The sequence below is a fragment of the Carettochelys insculpta genome, chromosome 1 (assembly GCF_033958435.1).
Source record: "Carettochelys insculpta isolate YL-2023 chromosome 1, ASM3395843v1, whole genome shotgun sequence".
In the NCBI taxonomy this organism is placed as follows: domain Eukaryota; kingdom Metazoa; phylum Chordata; order Testudines; family Carettochelyidae; genus Carettochelys; species Carettochelys insculpta.
The window spans coordinates 177417566-177441707 of record NC_134137.1 but is presented as its reverse complement, the minus strand read 5'-3'; the positions used below and the strand labels follow the sequence as shown (position 1 = coordinate 177441707).

At 43.5% G+C, this 24142-nt stretch overlaps 1 protein-coding gene across 2 annotated transcripts; it reads right to left on the bottom strand.

Annotated features, from left to right (window-relative positions):
* Positions 1-10607: 10607 nt before the first annotated feature.
* Positions 10608-24108, bottom strand: PIGP (phosphatidylinositol glycan anchor biosynthesis class P). 2 transcript variants are annotated; one of them, XM_074996231.1, is made up of 5 exons: positions 23985-24108; positions 23257-23354; positions 16764-16836; positions 16111-16229; positions 10608-13408 (listed from the first exon to the last, which is right to left on the bottom strand). In XM_074996231.1, exons 2-5 carry the CDS (start codon positions 23336-23338, stop codon positions 13278-13280), a joined length of 405 nt encoding a protein of 134 aa, XP_074852332.1. In that variant the 5' UTR covers positions 23339-23354; positions 23985-24108; the 3' UTR covers positions 10608-13277. The 2 variants fall into 2 exon arrangements, with proteins under 2 accessions (XP_074852332.1, XP_074852342.1); XM_074996241.1 differs by having other exon boundaries at positions 24075-24088.
* Positions 24109-24142: the final 34 nt, after the last annotated feature.

Here is a 24142-nt window from a genome sequence, read left to right as displayed (position 1 = left end):
GCAAACTTTGCCACCTCACTGCTTACCTCATTTTCTAGATCATTGATGAACAAGTTGAACAGGATCGGTCCCAGGACTGACCCCTGGGGAACACCACTAGTTACCCCCCTCCATTGTGAAAATTTACCATTTATTCCCACCCTTTGTTTTCTGTCTTTTAACCAATTCCCGATCCATGAAAGGACCTTTCCTCCTATCCCATGACCACCTAATTTACATAAAAGCCTTTGGTGTGGGACCGTGTCAAAGGCTTTCTGGAAATCTAGGTATATTATGTCCACTGGGTGCCCCTTGTCCGCATGTTTATTAACCCCTTCAAAGAATTCTAATAGATTAGACAGACACGACTTCCCTCTGCAGAAACCATGCTGACTTTTGCCCAACAATTCGTGCTCTTCTATGTGCCTTGCAATTTTACTCTTTACTAGTGTTTCTACTAATTTGCCTGGTACTGATGTTAAACTTATCGGTCTATAATTGCCAGGATCTCCTCTAGAGCCTTTTTTAAATATTGGCGTTATATTGGCCGTCTTCCAGTCATTTGGTACCAAAGTGGATTTAAAGGATAGGTTACAAACCACTGTTAATAACTCCGCAATTTCACATTTGAGTTCTTTCAGAACCCTTGGGTGAATGCCGTCTGGTCCTGGAGACTTGTTACTATTCAGCTTATCAATTAATTCCAAAACCTCCTCTAATGTCACTTCAATCTGAGTGAGTTCCTCAGATTTGTTGCCTAAAAAGGCTGGCTCAGATTTAGGAACCTCTGTAACATCTTCAGCCGTGAAGACTGAAGCAAAGAAATCATTTAATCGCTCTGCAATGGCACTGTCTTCCTTGATCGCTCCTTTTATATCTTTATCATCCAAGGGCCCCACTGCTTTTTTAGCAGGCTTCCTGCTTCTAATGTATTTAAAAAACATTTTACTATTGTTTTTTGAATTTTTGGCTAGCTGTTCCTCAAACTCTTTTTTGGCTTTTCTTACTACATTATGACAGTTAATTTGGGAGTGTTTATGTTCCTTTCTATTTTCCTCACTAGGATTTGACTTCCACTTTTTAAAAGCTGCCCTTTTCTCTCTCACTGCCTTTTTAACATGGCTGTTTAGCCATGGTGGTTCTTTGTTAGGTCTCTTACTGTGTTTTTTTATTTGGGGTATACATTTAAGTTGGGCCTCTAGTATGGTGTCTTTAAACAGTTTCCATGCAGCTTCCAGGGATTTTAGTTTAATTACTCTACCTTTTAGTTTCTGTTTAACTAGCTTCCTCATTGTAGTGTAATTCCCCTTTTTGAAATTAAATGCCAGAGTGTTTGACCGCTGCGGTGTTCTTCCCAACACAGGAATATTAAAAGTTATTATATTGTGGTCACTATTTCCAAGCGGTCCAGTAACAGTTACCTCTTGGACCAGATCCTGCGTTCCAGTCAAGACTAGATCGAGAATCGACTCTCCCCTTGTGGGTTCCTGTACTAGCTGCTCCAAGAAGCAGTCATTTAAGGCATCAAGAAATTTAATCTCTGAATCCCGTCCTGAGGTGACATGCACCCAATCAATATGGGGATAATTGAAATCTCCTATTATTACTGTGTTTTTTATTTTGATAGCCTCTCTAATCTCCCTCATCATTTCAGCATCACTATCACTGTCCTGGTTAGGTGGTCGGTAATATATTCCTAATGCCATATTCATATTAGAGGAATGAATTGTTATCCATAATGATTCTATGGAACATTTTGATTCCTTTAGGATTTTTACTTCATTTGATTCTATATTATCCTTCACATATAGTACCACTCCGCCACCCGCACGACCTGTTCTGTCTTTCCGATATAATTTATATCCCGGTATGATAGTGTCCCACTGATTGTCCTCATTCCACCATGTTTCTGAGATGCCTATTATGTCAACTTCCTCCTTTGATATGAGGTACTCCAGTTCACCCATCTTATTAGACAGACTCCTAGCATTAGTGTAAAAGCATGTTAGAAAACTACCACTATTTATATGTCCGCCTTTCACAGACGTGGTGGATTTTTTTATGCACGATTGTTTCACATCTGATCTTGCCCATATATTATTTCCCACGTTCCCTATCTGACTAACTTCTAGGGAATCCCTGTCTATGGAGCCTCGTGTAAGAGAAGTCTCCGTCCGATCCAGGTGCTCCCCCGCACCAATCGGCTTTCCCCCACCTCTTAGTTTAAAAACTGCTCTATGACCTTTTTAATGTTTAATGCCAGCAGTCTGGATCCACCTTGATTTAGGTGGAGCCCATCATTCCTGTATAGGCTCCCCCTACCCCAAAAGTGTCCCCAGTTCCTAATAAATCTAAACCCCTCTTCCCTACACCATCGTCTCATCCACGCATTGAGACTATGAAGTTCTGCCTGTCTATCTGGCCCTGCGCGTGGAACTGGAAGCATTTCAGAGAATGCCACCAAAGATGTTCTGGATTTCAGTCTCTTTCCTAGTAACCTAAATTTGGCCTCCAGAACATCTCTTCTACCCTTCCCTATGTCATTGGTACCAACATGTACCACGACGACCGGCTCCTCCCCAGCACTGCCCATAAGTCTGTCTAGATGCCTCGAGAGATCCGCAACCTTCGCACCAGGCAGGCAAGTCACCATACGGTTCTCCCGGTCATCACAAACCCAACTATCTATATTTCTAATGATCGAATCCCCCACTACTAAAACCTGCTTCTTCCTAACAGCTAGCGCTCCCTGCCCCGGAGAAGTATCCTCGGCACGAGAGGATACATCATCACCCTCTGGAAGGAGGGTCCCAACTATGGGATGGTTTCCCTCTGCTCCCCTTGACTGCTCTCCTTCCCTGAGCCTTTCATCCTCCGTAACAGCCTCAGGACTGTCAGATTGGAGGTGGGACAGCCCTACTATGTCCCGGAAAGTCTCATCCACAAACACCTCTGCCTTCCTTAGCTCCTCCAGTTCAGCCACCCTGGCCTCCAAAGCACGCACTCGGTCTCTGAGGGCCAGGAGCTCCTTGCATCGAGCGCACACATACGCCACCCGCCCGCAGGGTAGGTAGTCATACATACTGCACTCGACACAATAAACAGGATAGCCCCCACTCTGCTGCTGGGCTTCTGCCTCCATTTCCTACTCTAGTTATATATGAGGGTTAATTAAATGTTTCAGATAGAGGTTGTTATAAAGGATTTAGTTTAAGGGCAACAGAAGTCACTGTCTCCCTCCAAGCTCCCCCTCTAAACTCCCCTCTCCAAACTCCCTCCTGTTAGCACGCACCCTGTTCACAAGCACCTGGTCGCTTACTAGCATTACTAGCCATTTTCAAGAAGTCTCTTTCCCTGATGAGAGAAATTGTTTGAGTTGTCCGCATTACAGACCATGTTACCCAATGTGTTCTGGGAGCACCGAGATGACTGAACAATTTCAACAGATTGGTCAACTAGTTTTCTCCACTTCACATTTGTAAGGGGCAGCTGCCACGTGGCTTTTACATTTCTAAGTGGTCACTGCTGGGACTGTGTTTCATTCTGTCCTTTTTTCAAGAACAGCGACTTTAAAAAATAACCTGAGTGTACCATAACAGGTTGCCCAACTAGTTTTCCCTTAGTGAAAAAAACACCAAACAGGTGGAAGCTGAAGCCCATGGTACCCAACTGGAACAAACTGGCTACATGCGATTAGGGACAGACTTTGTATTATTTTCAAGGACAGGAGGAAAAGTAAGGAATCCCAGGGAAAAGAAAACCAAACAAGTAGGCTTCAGAAGCTGAAGCACCCTTAGCAAATGTGCTCTGGATGCACCCAGCTGACTGTACCACGTTAACAGGTTGCTCAAATTGTTTTCCCCTGGTGAAAAACACCAAACAAGTGAGCTTCAGAAGCTGAAGCCCACAATACCCACTGGAACAAGCTGGTTCCTTGCAATTAGGAAAGACTTATTATTGGTCAGAAATCAAGAAGATATAATGCAAAAGTGGTAGTATATTGGTAGTGTATCTAGCTGAAGGAGCCATGTTTGAAGTTGAGAGAGAGAGAAATCTCAGTTGTGAGCACACAGAAGTGAGGAACACTCCAGGGAGGCCATTGCATTGACATCTGCAATGTGAGGTGAGGAGACCATTAGAAGTATTTGCTCCAGACTCATTATGAATCCCCAAGACTAAACAGAAGAGAAGGAAATAATCCCAGAGGGCATTGGTGTCTAGTGGCTGCTGGAAGGAGCCATTACCCTGTCAGAAGTAGTAGTGGCTTGAGAAGAGGAGGAAAAGTTAAGGAAGCAGTAAAAGAGAAAAGTTGAGTAAAAAACGAAATTATTCCCACATTCCTTCTAGTAAAGAGAGAGAGCACACAAAGCACCATTCCTTCATAGGAACTTTTCCCCCAAGCCACATGATTTGGGAAGAGAGAGTACTGGTGACTTGGGAGGGTGGGGCAGCTCCCAAAAACTTCTTCACTGGGGGGCCTGTTGAGTAACCTGACTTGGTTCAATCAGTTGTGTGCCTTGGAGGCGGGGGAAAGGGATGGACACACCCAGTAAGATTTCTGCAGCCCAGGGCCAGTCCCCTGGCACAAGGTGCCTTGGTTTGGATTTTAAGCTTTTAAGACTGAGACCTGGCAAAAGTGAAACAGAGACAACCAGTTTCTCACAGGGAAGACGCCTTCACCCCCTGCAGAGCAGGACATGCTACTGTCTGAAAGCATGGTCTGCACTGCACAGCCAGCACATGCTGTGGTGGGGCAGGGGTAGCCACGTGCTGTGGTGGGGGCTAGCCCACCAGCCTCTTGGAACCTGGGGGGCAGGAACTGACCCATACAAATGTGAAAAGAACTTTCTCAGCCTCTCCTGCTAAATCCTGTGCAGGGAGGACACCTTCACTTCATGCAAGGCAGGACATGCTGCTGTCTGCAAGCACAACCCCCAAAGCCCAGCTGCCATGTGATGTGATGAGACAGGGGCTGGCCCACCAGTGCATGTTGCCTGAGGGGGAGGGCTAGCCATGTTGTGGTGTGGGGTGGGGGCTAGCCAGCTAGCCGCATGGTGCCCGTGGGGGAAGGGGGCTGCCTTGTACAAACGTGAAGCATGGAAAATAAGTTTCTTGGCCTCTCCTGCTAAATTCTGTGCAGGGAAGAAGCGTTCACCCCATGCAGGTAAGGACATGTTATTGTCTGGTCCCCACAGCCAAGCCACCATGTGGTGTGGTGGGGCAGGGGCTAGCCTGCAAACTGCATGGTGCCCTGGACAAATGTGAAGTGCAAAAAATGCTTCTTGGCCTCTGCTAAATCCTGTGCAGGGAAGAAGCCTTCACCCTGAGCAGGGTAGGACATGCTGCTGTCTGCAAACATGGTCCACACAGCCCAGCAACCACATGGCATGATGGGGCAGAGGCTATCCCACCAGCGGAAATGAGAACCTGGCTCTCCTGATGGCTCCATAGTGGGGCTCTTTTTCACGACTAGATGTAATCGCTACACTGGCCAGAAAGAAAATGAATTCAGATTGCTGGGCTTCCTATTTCATACTTCCTTCACTCCTGGAGAGCAGTAGAGGTGAAAGCAACCAGAATGGCCACATTCGAGAAATCATGGGACACCTCTGGAGGCCAATAAAATTGATCTAAAGTAATGTTGTTTCCACACTAGCATTAATTTGACCTTTTAAATTCAAACTTGGCATCGCACCACATTGGATGGTCGATTCAAAAACATCAGACTTAGCGCCCCTTAAAATTGACCTTGTGTTTTTTTCAGTGAAGGCAGTCACATTGTAAAATCGAGCTAAGTGCCTTAAAGTCAACTTTATGCTGTAGTGTAGACGTAGCCTCAGAGTGTGTCTGGTCCTTCCTGCTCCCTCCGCCCCCTGCCCCAAGCCCCCCATTCACTGCTCTGAGTCCTACTCCCTCCGCTCCCTGTCCTGAACACCAACATCCACTGCCCTGCCTCTTCCACCCTCCACTCCCTTTCCTGAGCCCTGCTATTGAAATAAGGAATGAGGCCACTATTTAAATAATCATGTACATTTTCCTTTTATTTTATTTTTAAAATAACTTCACTGAAGGACCTGAGCAACACTGAGTACATTTGCTGGTTTATCTGTAATTTACCCCTAAATGTCTTCTAAGAGCCAGTAAGCAGTGGAAGTATTGGCAATGCTGCTAAACAATATTGACTTCTGAGGATTTGGCAAAATCTCGCATTCAGCTTAAGACAGGCACCAAGGGTGCTGGACTAGAACCGTTTAACCTGTATTATAATGCTAATTCACAACACAGATTTTCACTTCGGAACTTGGGTAACTGCTTCACACTTTTGTTAAACTGTAAAATACCTTTTCCGTAATTTAGAATTTTTTTTATTGATACTTAGCAAGTCCTTATTGTACATGGCTATGACCACTATAAACATGATTCAGATTGTGGCAGTGCTTAAAAAGCTGCAAAAGCTCCATAATGAAGTGATCCATTACCAGTTTCTTTAACAAAAAGTCTACACATTAATAAGCAGTATACACCATCTTCTATTTCCCTGCACCTTTTACCTTAGGGTTGTTCATTCATCTGGGGCCTGACCCAGAGAGGCTTTCAATGACCTTTGAATCATCCATCACTAGCAGGAAGAAGTCTACAAAGGACCCGCACAGCAGTGAGTTTATTGTTATCTTAGTACCTTGTAAAAAAATATTTTAAACATTCTATCTTATGGGACAAACTTATCTCACTGGTGCTAAAGATTAATAATTAAAATATAACTTGATTTTCATGTTATGTAGGACTTTTCATAGTTGTCAGCATAGAGTGATTGTATTTCCTCCAGCAAGTGCTTGATTGCAATGTAAGGCAAAAATATATGAAAATGTTTTTGAACTTGCCAAAAATTGTTGTACTGAACACAATTAAATGGAAGGCTAGGAGACATTGGTGGTAGCAGGACCTTGAAAAGTCAGTACAGGTTTTAGGCTTGCACAATATAGTTTTTTGTATCATCCATTATTCTACTCCTTACTATGAAAAATTAGAATTAAAACTGGCTCATAATATGGTTTCAAATGCTGCTTCTCAGTTTTGTTCAGATACTTTTTAAACTCTCACAGCTGAAACAGCTATCACTGGAAGGATTGCATCCATGCCAAGGAATAGGCCATTAATAAGGTTATACTAGCTGACTATGGCACCATCTGGATTCTATCATTCCCAAAATTTTGGGGAAGAAAGAAGGAGGGTTTCCTTCTGGAAGATCCCTGCTGGCCGCGCGTCTCCGTGTGTACTTTGGAGTCCGGAAGAGCGTCTTCCGGGCTCCGAACACGTGCTGATATGCTAATGAGGTGCAGAAAATTTACATCTGTACCTCATTAGCATCTTCTGGTTACCTCACCAGCATGCCTCTTCCGGAAGAAGTGGCATGTGGAGACACAGCCATGCAGTTTTTTTCTAATATAAACTTTATTGAGGAAAAAAAACTATGTTGGAGGGAAATGTTGAAGAATGAATAGATGGGAAGAAAGTTCTTCCTTAATCTTTTTCTGTGGTAACATTAATTCTTTAATACTGCAAAAATGCCTGTGAAATGACATCATACCTCACATAATGTTGACTTACAACACTGACGAATCTCTAAGGTTGTTTCTAGTGATAAACAAGGGTATGGCACAGTGTAACCAAAGTGAATTTGTATTGGCCACTTCTATTTAAAAGCACTGGTGGAACAAGAGTCAGTGTTCCCAAATCTTTTTTCAAATAAAAAAGGGAAAAATGCAAATGGCAATGTATCCTGGTTGCTCTATTGTTGGTCAAAACCAGGTTATTACACCACATGAGAATCCATCTTTAGTCTGAAAGTCATGGAAAGATCTAAGTAGTACAGTCCTATCAATAGAAAAGGCCCAGGTAGAAACATATGTTCATCATTCAACAAGTATGATGACAGCAGACCTGAAATATCCCATGCCAGACCACTCAAATCAGTAAATTTGTGTTTGTTTTCCTCTCCTACTTTCAGGAAAAGAATGAGGACATGTTTATATAATATTGGTGCATCTTGCCCCAACTGATACAGGCAAAATTCCAAATTAACTTCCATTTTGCCTACCAAGCAGAAACAAACTTTATGCTAACAATTTTCTGATTTGTATGAATGAATTTGGTGACATAGTTATGCGTGCCTGTGCCTGGAATGTCCATTGAGGAAAGCCTAGAGGAGTAATTTGCAGTCAAAGAGACTCACTATTTAGGCTCCAAAGATGGATGACTTTAAAAATTATGATGCCTGATCCAGAAGTTACTTGATACCTTGAAAATGTTTGGTTTTTTTTTAAACTGTTTTGTACATTTTTTGAGTGCGAGAACTCATTGGAGGTGGAACTCCTCAGAGGCAGCTACTAATAGCACAGGTATACCTGCATCTCAGTAAGCAGGAACTGCTCAGTCTAGCTCTATGGAAAGTCTTTCTCGACTTTAACATTCTCTTCCCTGCAGAAATGCCCCTCACCACTCAGATGTTGAGTTGGAATTTTACCCAGCAGGTTACCTCTTTCCCTTCTTTCCTTTTCTGTCCCCTTACTTTCTTCCTCTACTCCAGTTCAACACACACAAACTGCACTACATGTAACTTATAAAAGTGTTATCTTATCACCATGCCCTCCCCTATATATTTTGTAGCACTTAAGAAGAGGGATTATTTTCTTTTCTATGTTTGTTGGGCACTCAGCTCAATGGGGCACAGATCTTGATACAGTTGTGTCTACAGATCCCTCATCTAATATATTTACAGTATAAATGAGAGTAACTGAATACATTATCAGAGAGGTAGCCGAGTTAGTCTGTATTTTCAAAAACAGCAAGAAGTCCTGTGGCACCTTATAGACTAACATATTTTGGAGCATAAGCTTTCATGGGCAAAGACCCACTTCATCAGATGCATTGCTCCAAAATATTTGTTAGTCTATAAGGTGCCACAGGACTTCTTGTTGCTTTTGAATACATAATATTGCTTTTCGTTGGTTCCTCATTAAATATTGCCTATCTTCTACATATACCCCAAGTCCATCATTCTGCACTGCAACACAAAAAAAAAAACAAACCACACACAGCTCCTACCTTATATCACCACTCAGTTTCAGCCTGATTCTGCTCCTACAAAAATCAGTGGTAAATCTTTTGGATAGCCGCCCAGCTTTGTAGTCAAGAACATACTGTGTGTTTGCATGCGAGTCTTTTGGCATATGGGAACATCAAATAGAAAAGGCTGAGAACCAAACTACAGACTTATTGCATTCAGCGGTTGCAGTAGTGGGCATTTGAATTTTAAAAGCAAAAAAGTGCCCTTTCTGGTCTTCACTGCAAGAGGAGCTTTGGCATGTTCAAACTCAAGACTGTCTGCACAGAAACTCCATTTTGGAAGACAGGATGTCACTGTTTCCACACATGCATCTTAGCTGCACGGAATAGCAAACAGAATCAGGGAAATGGCATCTAAATACATCTGAAAACAAATTTCCTTTATAGGAACTAGACAAAAAGCATAGAAGTCAGATAAGTGCTCAATCTGGCTAAAGGCTATCACCTGTATATAGCTCAGCAAGACTACCACTGCATTAGTCCAGTCCACTAAATACTACTAACCTTGGTGACAAGATACCATTGATAAGGCTGGGCCAAGAGGTGAACATGAGGACAGATTTAGGATTTAGCATCATTATAGCCACTCTCTTAAGGAAGCGGATATTTGATCACAATTAGTCTATTCCAGATCCAGATGTATGTTAGGAAGGAAGGAGTTAAAACCAGCACCACACTTTGATCCTGTCAGGTTTTGTTTTGGAGTCATCCATCTGGTAACTTTGAGCTGACAACTGCACACAGCCTTCTAAATAAATTGGCAGCTAAAAAGACTGCTGTCTCTTTAGGTGAAGGAAACTAGTGAAAAGTTGTTTCCCCTCCCTTCGACCCTGTAATAAAATATACTTAATTACTAATGTATGTTAGGTCATGTAATGAGGGACTCGAGATTCATAATGCCCTGTCCAAATATATTAGATCTAAACACTCGATACCATTAACCTTCATCACAACTCCAAAACTCTGTACAATAGAAAAATGCATTGTACTACAGAATATATTATTTTGATCATGAAGACAACCTTTGAATTGTGGTTATTCAAGTTGAAGTAAAGGTCATTAGAATGTCACTGCAGCACTGCCACTCAATGACAGAAAAGTAAAGATTGAGTTTCATGCTTGCATATTTAACTTAAATAACAAATGGCCCCAGTTTGTCTGTTCACTTAGGTCCCTTCTGTTAGTTTTCCCATAATTGTGCTAGATCAGCAGACAAGCAAAAAGGCAGATTCATCACTGATAGAATCTTTGTTTAAGATTTATAAACCTTTAGTTTGTGTATGCTTTTAGGGCTTGGGGGCATCTTCAAGTAGCGCTTCTTTAGCTTGGAGGGATTTGTGTATGTTTAGCTCGGAATTAATTTAATCCTTATACTAAAAGGCACCAAAACCATAGCTTTCACTAATTGTCAAATTAGAATTAAATTGCTTCCTGAAAAAAATCAGAAAATTCAGGAACAAGGAAATAATAAAGAAAAAGTATATCAGAAAATAGATAACCCTGGAGTGACTTAGTCATAAGTTCTCTTTAAAAAATTAAATTCGTAACTTTATTTTTTTTAAACATCTCTTCACACCACACCATTGGCCAGCCAGTAGTAAATATATGGTCTCTGCCAGAATAGCCAGTAAGTTTTGCCCCTTTGAGATTATTTGATTTTCTTATACAAGAGGGAGAAAAGGGTTCAAACTGAAGAAAGATAAAAAATAAAATGTTCTGTCACAAACCAAATGTTACTCTCAAACAAGTATCAGACACCAAAATGAGGTTCCAAGACATACTTCTTCCTTGCATATTCCAATAATCAATTAAGTAATGCTGTGATATAAAATACAGTCAAGATGCTCTGGCATTAACACCACAATGAAATGAAAAAGGCCAATTTACACAGTTTAGAGCAATTTCAGGCAATGTATTGACTCAGGCAGACTGCATTATATTGGTTTTGTGTGGTTGAAAGTTTGAGGATTTTTCTCATTGCTTTATGGGCTAGAGATTTCTTTCCCTGCTGTCTAGCCAACACACACACACACACACAGACAGAGAGAGAGATGGCCGGGGGCGGGGGGGGGAAAGAGAGTGCAAAAAACCCTACCAACCAAGCTTAGGTTATGGATCCCAAATTGGCAACTTTGATTACTCAGCTATACTAAGCTGGTTTGCGGAGAAAGGACTCCCTTTAAAGTTAGTGGCAGAAAACTCATTGTTTTCAAAGGGATCAGCATGAGATCTTGCATACTTAAGTTCTCAAAGGCTGTGTCTACACTAGCTCCCTACTTCGAAGAGAGCATGGTAAGTAGGGCATCAGGAGATTATTAATGAAGTGCTGCAGTGCATATGCAGCACTTCATTAAGCTCATTCTTCCCTGCGGCAACTTTGAAGAGTTGAAAGTCGAAGTGCCAGCTTGCGTGTAGCATATGCAGCACCACATTAGCAAGCAGTGTAGCCATGGACACTTCGAAGTACCTGTGCAACTTCCAAGTTCCCTTACTCCCAAAATGTTTTTTTCCATGGGTATTTCAAAGAGCCTGCGGCTACACTGCTTGCACCGCTTTGAAGTTAGCAACTTCAAAGTTTGCACAGCGGGAATTGTGCTAATGCAGCACCTCATTGCTGTTCTCTGATGGGTCTCGTTTGCATGCCCCCTTCTACGGAGGGGACTAGCACAGATGGAACCAAAGAGCAATGGAATTCCTCCACAGAGTAAGGTACAAAGGGACCCTGTGGTTCCTCTATCTTTTCTTTCCAGCCTATTCCATATTAGGCTTGAATCTGCCTGCCTTGAAAATTGCCTGAGGAACACAGACAACTTTACTAGAGGCCCTGGTCAGAATAACAATTTCTGAACTGAAGATTTCGCCTGATATAAAAGTAACAGTTTAGGATAAGATGTCAAGAGTTACCAGAGTTTTTAGAGGCAATAGACTTAGCTATGTTTTCTCCTTTATTTGGTAACTCATTTTCATCTGCTGGTCATTATCTATAACCACTTAAATCCTACCATTTTGCTTAATAAAAACTTTTGTTTATAATCAAACCCAGTGTAAATTGTTTATTACCTGGGGAGGGCTCCCACTGTGCATATTATGGATAAAGGGATCTTACCTAATGAGGTCTCCCTTTACAAATCTTTTGCACAGAGTCACACAAATATATTTGGAGTTTTGATCCCTTCTTGGGGGAGAGGTTGAGTCCCTGGATACTGTGCCCTATAACTTCTTCCACACAGAGCTGTGGTTAAAGAGTGTCTCCAGTGCTCTGCAGAAAGGTGGTAACGCCAACTCTGTGCCTTGGCTGGGGAAGACGAGAGGATCTATCTTAGCAGGAGAGAGGGTTGGGGAAGCCTCAGAGAGAGAAGATGGGAGTCAATGGCATGATCAGCACACCAAGACACATCCCAAGGGGTCTTCTGTGACCACACCCTGTCACAGTCACTGTATGTTCAAGACAAGTAAGTTACCATTCACAAAAGATTAGAAATGCAATCAGTTTTAGACAATTAAATATGTTAGTAATACACACATATACTTCAATTTACTGTGACTGATTAAAATAAGTGGGATTTTTAAGAGCACTCATTGTTGACCTAACTCAGCTCCCAATGAAAGCAAAGAGAGCAGAATTAATTCGAAACTGAATGTTTTGGAAAATCCCATCCTAATGTGAAAAGAAAAAAAATTGGGAGTAACAACAGAGATTGATACCTACAGCACAGCCAAACAAATTTTTACGGCAAGATTCAGTTCCCACAATGGAGTACTTTGTCAGTTAGATCTCTCTACATTAAGAAATAAAACTGTTTCAACAATCATTTATTTCTTTAATAATAAATACAAAACTTTTAAATATCAATTTTATGAGTAGATCTCAAAGCCCTTGATAAAGGAGGTCAGTGTCCTATACATAGCACAGAATGTTGAAGTGACTTGTTCACAACCATCCAGCAGTTTAGCAGCAGAGCCAGGAATAAATACCAGATCTTCTGAGTCCTGGCTCAGTGCCACACAGGTTAACCAAGGCTGACTACATCTTAATATACATACCAATTAATCTATTCCAATTGTTGAAAGAGTTAAAATTCCTAGCACTGACAAGACTTTCGACTTTTCTTACAGTGTGTTTCCAAAAGTTACTGTTGTAGTGTCTTATTAAAACAAGTGCCCAAAACCAATTAATTTTTGTTGCAAACGCCTTTGTCAACAAGGAAAAACATTTGGTTTACTTCACTAATGGGAATATCTCTCAAAGCAGGTATTGCTTCTTCTTGCGTTTTCTTCTGCTGCTGATTTTTTGCAAAGTTATCTGCAGAAAATATGACAGACATTTCACTCTTACGTGATTAAAACTCATGGCAAAATTAAATACAAAACTACTATCAATAAAACAAAGTAACGCTTCTACACCTCATCAAAATAGAAGCATACTGCACTGATTTGATATCACACCCAGCTACAACCTAATTCTATCCAACATTTAATAGAGTGAAATTTGAGAAACAGTTCATTTTTCATACATTTACAGCATCATTCAGGCTTGGTGAAAATGAATGCATTATATTGGTAATGTCAGCTTATCTAAGGCTGCACCTACAATATAAGAAATTTGAATTTAAGCAATTAGCTCGATACTACCACGTGATGGTCTTCACTGTAAATATCATTCTCTTGATTTTGGGAGCACTAATCTCAAGAGTACAATATTGCCGTTACCTGACAAGCATAGCGTCAAGCTCGAATTCAAAAGTTTGATTAAAAGTCAGTGTGGAAGCACCATGTCTTAAAATCAAATTTATCAGCCTCCAGAGGTGTTCTGTATGTAACCCACAATGCCCCTCGGTGTTCCGCTCTGGCCGCTGCTCTCCAGGTGCGCCAGAATCAGGTAACAAAAAGACTGTGAATTTCAAAGCAGAAGCAGCAAGTTTATGGCTGTGGGCTCATGTTTGTATGAGAGCCTGAGAAATGTCTTTTTTTCTTTGCAATTAGTGCTGTGAGCACATCTATCCATTACAAATAGCCCCTGCAGGGAGTTCATGGTTCTGTCTCTACACTCATCATTTTCTGCACTGCCTGGCACCAGCTGCTGCCCCACCACACCATGTGGCAACAAGGCTGTTGTGGTGTTCGTGCTTGCATAAGACTCCGAGAAACTTCTTCTCAGTGGTTTACATCTGTGCGTCTCCCTCTGGCAACTATGATATTTGGGGGTTTGCTGCTATCAGGGGAAGTCTCCCCTGGCAGCTAAGACCGTTGGGAGGGACCACTCCAACTGGCCCCCCACTGAACCCCACCATGCCCCTAGCATGGGACCACTGGGGTGTGCAGCCACCGGGGAGAAGTCTCCCCAGGCGGCTAAGATAGTTGGGAGGGGTACCACTTCAGTTGGCCTCCCACTACACTCCTATCAAGAGACCAGTGATGCTTGCAGGCACTGGGGGTGAAGTCTTCCCCAGCGGCTAAGATAGTCAGGGGACTACTTCAGCTACTTCAACAATCCCAGCAGCGCTGCAGCTGCAGACCACAGCATCCCCCCACTCCCTGCCAAAAATATTTTTGCGACTTTGCTGTCCATTGCAGACACCTGCTGGTTTGATATTTTGGTTAGCAAATCTTTTTCCTAGCAGTTCCTATCTGTGTTCATGCTCTGACCCCCTCTGAAACAAGGGGGCAGGCTAGTTGAGATTCCTGTTTCCCTTATAAGTTCAGTGTATGAGATTTCACTGCCATCACCTGTGTTGGCAATGTCTGTGTAGTGAAGGTGAAAGTCAAAAATTTTTTCCCCTAGACTTTTCTATCCTCTTTCTTCTAACTTTGAGAACACAGACAGGGTCTCTATATTATTTTCAGGGATCGGATGCAATCATGAGAGGAGGGACACTCAGTGGATGGCCAGTTGAGAATTCAGCTACAGAAGACAGACATTTGTGTAAGCTTTTTTGCCATCTCTGTCGATGACCAACTTTTCTTTCCTTCCAACAGGAAAAAAAGATGTTTGCTTAGCATGGGAGGGGAATGAGAAAAATGCAACGTGAGAAGACAATCTCAAAAACCAGTGAGCATACCCAGAATGTTATAGGGTTAACGGAACTGTGGGTTAGGTTCCCACAATGCACTACTGCAATAATCGATGTTTGCCATTTGAGCATGGCAGCAATAAATCAACTTTGTGAGAAGCATGTGGGGAGGAGACGATGGTCAAATTCGAACTTATAAATTCCAGAATTACAAAAGTAATATTAATAAATTCTAATTTATCTCATAGTGTGGATGCAGCCTACATGTTTAATTGTTGACATTCTGCTCCCTCTAGCAAAGCAAGAGCATAGCGCTGATTCAAGAAAGCACTGGGGCTAAATTCTGCCCATAGAAGTGTACTGCTGACCCTTTTCGTAGTCACCTCATATAATTGGAGTTTTCCACTTCAAAGAAAATGTTAGTGGAAACAAGTCAAAAGAAGTCAAACCTCAAACACAAACCTCAAACACCTCAAACACTAATTTTGCTGATTTTCATTCAAAGTGAACGGACATGGGCCTAACTAACTTTAGGACAGACTGGATTCCAATCATCTGGGTAATTTTTGCATTCCCCCATGATCTTGCTCAGGAAAAGCAGTTACCACCAAATAAAAGAAATACCAACTTAAGAAAGATGGGAAAGTATTGGAGAAGTGGTCTACATTTCAAGTAATCTGTACTGGACTGGCAGCAGAAGTTAAATCCATGGGGGAAAAGCAGCAAATGCTAGACTATAATGACTGTACAGAAAGTATATTTGGAAAAAAAGTAGAACAGTCAGAACTTGTTGTAACACTGCATTGTAATGAAGTTTGAACAGAGAATATATTTTTCCTCACAGCATCTGTAACACACCAAAACATTAAACAAAGGTGAAAATTCAAGGCTTTGTATCTGATTTAGTTTAAATTATATCAGCAAGCATGTTCACAGTGATTGACACTAAGTTTTGTTGAACGTTTAGGAACTACACAAGCAAATTATAAACTACCTGTAATGGTGTGCAGGGAGTGGAGTGGAGCAGTACTCATCATGTTAATACCAAAGAGTAGTACATAGCCAATTCCTAAAGAAACTAGAAGGTATACAGGCAAAGCAACTGCCCAGTACCTGCAGAATAAGATATTTATTTTAAAATTCACTTTAAGTTTTTAGCAAAAAATTATTTCCAGCTTTAAGTCAAGAATGACTACGTAGAAGTAGAAACAAGTATAAATTGAAGGTGCCTAAGAAAAGTTATATCCCAACCCCTCACATTAAAAAACATAAGATCCTGAAAATGCAGTTAATTAACTAATGACCCATTGTGACCTGTATGGAAGGCTAGCCAAATAAATTTAAATTAACTTTAAGTTTAGCTGTTAAGTTACTTTAAGGAGGTGGCAGACAGATATGTTAACTTCATTTTAGCTTACGGATAATTTTCCAGAGTGAAGTATCGTTTGTAAGGTATTACTTTACATAAATATTGTAACTGTCAGGAAAAACATTAAATTTTCTTTTTCAAGTTGGATTACATGTAAGATCTTTTATATGTAAAAGGTCACTGGCACAAATTTTCTGGCTATGTATTTCTTCTTTGAAAAACTCTGAGAAAATATATTTATATTTTCACACATTTAACAGTGAGTGACCTTTACCTACTTTTGAGGCCAGTAAGTTAGTCCCAAAGAAAATAGCCAAGATTCAGGAACGTATGCCCATACCAGGTATAACACTGTTCAAAAGAAGAGTAAAAATTAATACAGGTTGAACCTCTGTAATCCAGAACTCTCTTGTCAAGCAACATCTGTAATGCAGCATGATTTTAGTTAGCCAGATAACCACTTATTATGGGTATAGCCAAGTTTCCCATCGTCCCATAAAGTTTCTATACAGTCACCAGTCCTGGCTCTCCATTTTCTGTGATGTTATTTAGCTGTAGTTTACCGCTAAATATCTTCTAAGAACCCAATATGCAGTGGAAGTGTTGGCAATGTTGCTAGACAATATTGACCTCCTGTGGTCTGGCAAATTCTCTTGATTGGCACCCGTCAGGTCCTGCGGGTGCCAGACTAGAGAGGGTCAACCTGTAAGTGGGATCATAAACGTACAGTTTACATTGTTTTAAAAAATTAATTCTAGACCAACACTTATAGCATGATCATTACAGAGGATACAAACAAATTACAAAATTTGCTCTACAGATTCCAAAAAGCATTTAAATTGAGCTACTGATGTTAATGGGTAATTTGACTACACAAGGACAGCAAGATTTAGCCATTAAAAAGACTCCCAAGATGGAAAATCTGGGGAGTCCCAAATGTTATTTTAGTGGAATTCTACACACCTTGAATGATACTGTCTTTAAAAACATTTCCAATTGTTACTATAATACTCCTCTTAAACGGCTATCGCAATAGAAATGATAAAATGTAAAGACTCAAAATAAGGATTAGGATAGCATTGTACAAACAAATACGCAAGACAGCTCCAGAGAACTCAAAATCTAGGGTTCTGGCAAGTGAGTAAAACACACAAGTGGAGAATTTGTGGGGATATGTAAGGTGATCAAGTCACACTAGTCACAGTAGTTCCACAAAACTGAAATATGAGTTACCAAAATTTAATACTTAAAGAAATATTTTAAAAGTATTTTACTGAAAAAAACATTTAGAATGGGAATAAGTTTGGGATTATGGATTTTAATGGGCAATGGAGTAACGATTAATACAAAAATATTTATCTTAATAGGAACAATAAGGTCATTTTTGGCCCCAAAATTAAGGTTTTAAAACATCTTAGATCAACAGAACATTTACTAGCAAAAAGATACAGCAGATGGAGTCCCAGAGCATGGTCTTATGGCAAACTCTTGAAGGAGGGGAGACCTCCTTAGCTCCATCCTTGCTACATTGCCTGACATGGGATTCCTGGAGCTAGGTGCTCTTCCGTACCTGAAACCTTCCGGTGCTCCAATTTTCAATATCAGTCTTCGATATGCTAAATTTGCCACACCTTAGAGTATCCTCTAACTCAGAGGTGGGGAATCTTTTTGTGTCAAGTGTCACTGACCCAAAGAAAAAAACGTCAGGGCCCACAAACAGTTGAGAAGCAGAAAAATCACCCTCACTGACATGGCCCTTAACAGAGAAGCAGGAAAAAAAAAAAAAAAAAAAAAAAAACAGGAAAAAAGCTCTGCCTACATATCTACACCAGCAACACCATTACAGGACCTAACCAGATCAGCCACACCATGGTGGGTTCATTCAGCTGCCCATCTACCAATATAATTTATGCCACCATGTGCCAGCAATGCCCCTCTGCTATATACATCGGACAAACTGGACAGTCTCTACGTAAAAGAATAAACGCACACAAATCAGATATCAGAAATAGCAATATACAAAAACCCGTAGGAGAGCACTTCAATTTTCCAGGCCACACAGTAGCAGACTTAAAAGTAGCTATCCTACAGCAAAGAAATTTCAGGACCAGACTCCAAAGAGAAATTTCTGAGCTACAATTCATCTGCAAATTCGACGCCCTCAGCTCAGGCTTAAACAAAGACTGCGAATGGCTGGCTAAATACAGAAGCAGCTTCCCCTCCCTTGGTGTTCACACCTCCAGATCAACCGCTGGTAGTAAGCCTCACCCTTGCTGACTGAGCTAACCTTAACGAAGGGTCCTGTGGCACCTTACAGAGTAACAGAAAAGTTTTGAGCAAATGAGCTTTCGTGAGCACAGACTCACTTCATCAGATGCTGGTCTTGGAAATCTGCAGGGCCAGGTATAAATAAGCCAGAGCAAGGGGGGGTGGATAACAAGGTTAGCTCAGTCAGCAAGGGTGAGGCTTACTACCAGCAGTTGATCTGGAGGTGTGAACACCAAGGGAGGGGAAGCTGCTTCTGTATTTAGCTAGCCATTCGCAGTCTTTGTTTAAGCCTGAGCTGAGGGTGTTGAATTTGCAGATGAATTGTAGCTCAGAAATTTCTCTTTGGAGTCTGGTCCTGAAATTTCTTTGCTGTAGGATAGCTACTTTTAAGTCTGCTACTGTGTGGCCTGGGAAATTGAAGTGCTCTCCTATGGGTTTTTGTATATTGCCATTTCTGATATCTGATTTGTGTGTGTTTATTCTTTTACATAGAGACTGTCCAGTTTGTCTGATGTATATAGCAGAGGGGCATTGCTGGCACATGGTGGCATAAATTATGTTGGTAGATGGGCAGATGAATGAACCCACGATGGTGTGGCTGATCTGGTTAGGGCCTGTAATGGTGTTGCTGGTGTAGATATGTGGGCAGAGCTGGCAATGAGGTTTGTTGCATGGATGGGTCCCTGAGTTAGAGAGACTGTGGTGCAGTGTATAGTTGCTGGTTAGGATTTGCTTCAGGTTGGCTGCAGGCAAGGACTGGTCTGCCTCCCAATGCCTGTGAAAGTGGGGGATCATTGTCCAGGATGTGTTGTAAATCCCTGATGATGCACTGTAGAGGTTTTAGCTGAGGACTGTAGGTGATGGCTAGTGGTGTTCTGTTGGTTTCTCTCTTGGGCTTGTCCTGTAGTAAGAGGCTTTATGGCACACGTCTGGCTCTGTTGATCTGTTTTTTTTAACTTCCTCAGGTGGGTGTTGCCGTTTCAGGAATGCTTGGTAGAGATCCTGTAGGTGTTTGTCTCTGTCAGAGGGCTTGGAGCAAATGCGGTTATATCTTAGTGCTTGGCTGTAGACAATGGACCGTGTGGTGTGTCTGGGATGGAAGCTGGAGGCATGAAGGTAGGCGTAGGGGTCAGTAGGTTTACAGTACACGGTTGTATTGATGTGGCCATAGTGTATTAGCACCGGGGTGTCCACGAAGTGGATCTCCTGTGTGGACTGTTCCAGGCTGAGGTTGATGCTGGGGTGAAAGTTGTTGAAGTCCTGGTGGAACTCCTCCAGAGTCTCCTTCCCATGGGTCCAGATGATGATGATGTCATCAATGTAGTGTAAGTAGAGACGGGGTGTTAGTGGACGAGAGCTAAGGAAGCGCTGTTCCAGGTCAGCCATGAAAATATTGCCATATTGAGGGGCCATGCGGGTACCCATAGCTGTGCCGCTGATTTGAAGGTATATATCGTTGCCAAATCTAAAATAGTTGTTTGTGAGGATAAAGTTACAGAGCTCAGCCATCAGATGTGCTGTAGCATCATCAGGGATATTGTTCCGGACAGCATTTATTCCGTCTTTGTGTGGGATGTTGGTATAGAGAGCCTCTACATCCATGGTGGCTAGGATAGTGTTTTCTGGTAGGTCATCAGTGTATTGCAGTTTTCTCAGGAAGTCAGTCTACAAGGTGCCACAGGACCCTTTGTTGCTGTTACAGATCCAGACTAACACGGCTACCCCTCCGATAGTTGAGCTAACCTTGTTATCCCCACCCTTGCTCTGGCTTATTTATACCTGGCCCTGCAGATTTCCAAGACCAGCATCTGATGAAGTGAGTCTGTGCTCACGAAAGCTCATGCTCAAAACTTTTCTGTTAGTCTGTAAGGTGCCACAGGACCCTTCGTTGCTGTTACAGATCCAGACTAACACGGCTACCCCTCCGATACTTTGAAAAAAGAGAGACTCTCACCTCACTCATGCAGCTTGGGTACTAGGGCTCACCTCCCACTCCAGCCCCACAAGGGAGTGGGCGGGATGCCACAGTTCAGGGCTTTCCTCCACAGAAGGATTAACCCTTCTGAGGGGCCTGGAGGTAGCAGACTTTGTGAATCTGCCCAGGCTCTGGGGTGGGACCAAAACTGAGGGGTTCAATGTGCTTGAGGGGGCTGCTGGTGAGCAATTTGGGGAGTGAAGGTTCTGGACAGGAGGTGGGTGCAGGAATGGACTGGGGGTGGTGCAAGCTCTGGGCAGGACACAGGGTGTAGGATCTGGAGGGGGCAGGGATATGGGATGCTTACTACTAGGCACAGTTCCAAAACCTTGCACTTGCAAGCCACTTGCCAGGGATTCCCAGCCAATAATGGGGAGCAGCAAGGGCAAAGCCTGCAGATGAACAGTTCCTTGTGCTGCTGATTGCAGGGGATGGGTGTGCGGGGACGACAACATTGCGCACAGCTAATCACACAGAGGCTTTAGCCCTGGCTCACCACTACAGATCAAGGGAAGTTGGAGGCCAGATCCAGCCTGTGGGCCAGTTTCCCCATCCCTCCTCTAACTGTTGGAAGAGAAGGAGCACTCATTCTCTACTTTTCCTCACCCAAAAGCCTCATACTTACTGCAAGACAGCATGGGCTCTGCTACTCTACTCCTTATTCAGTGAGCATCTTCAGCGCCTGACTCTAATGTGGCTCATCATTGCTAAGAACAGCAACAGACAAACTGATTCTCAGAGTGGTGGCCATATTACTCTGTAGCTTCATAAATAGCAAGCCATCGTGTGGCACCTTAGAGACTAACAAATGTATTGGGTTATGAGCTTTTGTGGGTAAAACTTACTTCATCAGATGGAAAACTCGTGAAATTGACGTGATGCTTGTGTCAGCCTTCATTGCTCCTGCCCAGAATCCTTTGAGTATCAGTCCCCATTTTCAGAATTTGGGTTTTGCACTTCAACATCTACAGAGGTCACAAAGTGAATATTGTATACACTCAGCCTACTACTCAAAACATTTTCAGCTCCCTCTGAAATATAGCTGAGGTAGAAGGTCAATCTTGCTTTGGGGAGGCTAGCTTTCCAGTTACTCTCTTTCTGCCTGAAGCCGTCACATATACATCAGAAGCCCCCAACTCTCCCCATTTAACATGAGGAGTCCTGACCTGCCTGCCCCAGCCACAATGGACAGAGATCTCCACCTTTGCTGAGCAAGAGGGAAGCCAAAATCCCACTGCCAGGAAGCCTATCCCCCTCCATCTGAGCCCCCCTGAGCATAGGCTGACCTTCCCAAGTGCCAGGCTGCTCCCCATCTCCCAGTGGCACCTGGACAAGTTGTCATATTTCCATACTAGATACCCCAGGTCAGCTGCCCACTGGCTTGCCACATCCCTCCTCATTACTCCTCCCGAGAGGAGGAAGGAGCCAGTGAGCAGCAGGACCTGAAGGAAGTGTGATGGGGGGGTGGCAGGGCCACTGTGGCCCAGGTGTCCAGCAGCAGGTTGGCATCAGGGAAGGTTTAGCCTTCCTTAGCCTATTAGGCCTCCTGTCCAGGAATATAGCTCTTCTCTCAGCACACTGAGCTACGTGGCCACCAGCAGCAGTATTCAGGGGGAATACAATCCAAAAAGTTTATATGGTGGAAAACCGACTACTTGAATTCATGGCTGGTGGATATCATAGGTTAGAGGTGGCTGTGCCTTGCCAAACATCCTGCCATGGCCTTGTCCAGGTCCTCTCCTGCAGTTCCTGGCTCTCTGGCCTGGCCGATCGCCTGTGGGGACCTCTGGGCAGCTGACATTGTGGCCTGGCTGCGTAGCACTGGGACCAAAGCTGTGCGGGTGGGGGTCCTATGGGTTCTTGCAGGAACAGGCACAGAAGAAAATAGGGTGAGAAGGTATCTTGGGCTCAAAAGGAGGGCCCAGGACTAGCCTAACCCCACTGACCAGGTCGTTGGTCATCCATTATCCTGCTAATATTTTTCCATCCATGTGCAGAATAAATTTTGTTACATGCACATAGCCATGTATGCACGTGCACCACAAGTGAACATACATGCTGCTGGTTGTGGGCATTCTGCTAATCAGCTGAGTAGCACCTGAATCTCTCCTCTCCCAAGCACTCAGCTCCCAGGGAAACAGTGCTGGCCAGCCAAGTTTGGGTTAACCTAAAACGTTGCAAAATGTTTTAAATGTTGAGAGAGAAAGAAATTTGGGAAGTAACATCTTTTTCTGGACTAATTTCTGATAGTGACAGAAGTTTCTGAGCTTATAGATCTCATTCATCACCAGAAATTGGTCCAATAAAAATATTACCTGACAATTGTTGCTCTAATATCCTGGGCCCAACAAGATACAATACTGCAAATAATAATTCAATTCTTCATTACAACTAATATAATTTTATCACCTAAGTAATATTAGCATAATTCATTTTTAAAGCTTCTGTATCTACTGTACATTATTCACTTCTGCTGCTTAGCTCAGGATACACATGTAGCACTTTACTCAGAAAATAAACATACTTACTAAAGCCAAACTGGGAGCCTAAGAAAAGAACAAACCCATATATTGCTCTTTCAGGCAACGGGGCTGGAGAGTTCTCAACCATGTTTGCCTCCTTTTAACTGAGAAAAACAAATTAGTTACAAGAAGCTATTAACTCCCCCCGCCCCAGACTTGTCGAGAGGTTTCCAAGATGTTGGGAAACGAGAGAATACCAATTCTCTCGCGTTCGGCTTGGATGCGGCTGTGGGGAATGGGAATCAAGCAGTTCCGAGACCGGTGGCACAGGGCCACGCGTGGCCAGCGATCCCGGCCCAGGAACCTACGGTGTAACCGCAGGCGCAGTGGTTGAACGGAGGAGCCGGGGGGCGTGCGGGAAGCAGGTTGCTGCTCCTCTGGGTACCGAGCTCGCGACGGGGGCGAAGCAGCGGGCGGGACTCGGCTCTCGTCGCAGCGGAGCCGGGCACCCAGAAGGCGGCTGGCTCCACCCCGGGGCAACACAGGCAGATCCACCGTTCTCCCCGCCGCCAGGGCGGAGCCGGGCCGCGGACGGGGCAGGCCCTGGAGAAAGCCCCGTGGGCGGGGCGCCTCCCGGCGGGACTGAACGGTAGCAGCGCTGCAGAAGGGGCTGAGGGACCCCTGGGCCACACTCCTCCCCCAGGACAGCGCGGGCGCCTCAGAGCTGCTGCTGCTGCTGCTGCTGCTGCTGCTCCTCCTGCTCCCCCCCGCCCGGCAACGAGCCGCCCCCTCACCTTCCCAGGCCTGCGCGCGGGGTGGGGGAGCCGCGCGCCGGCCGCATCCCTCGGGGGGCGGGGGAGGCTGTCCGCCCGTCCTGCACCTACGTGGTGACGCGCCGGACAGACACGTACGTGTGCGCGCGCGCGAGCCAAGTCGTCGCCTGCGCGCGACG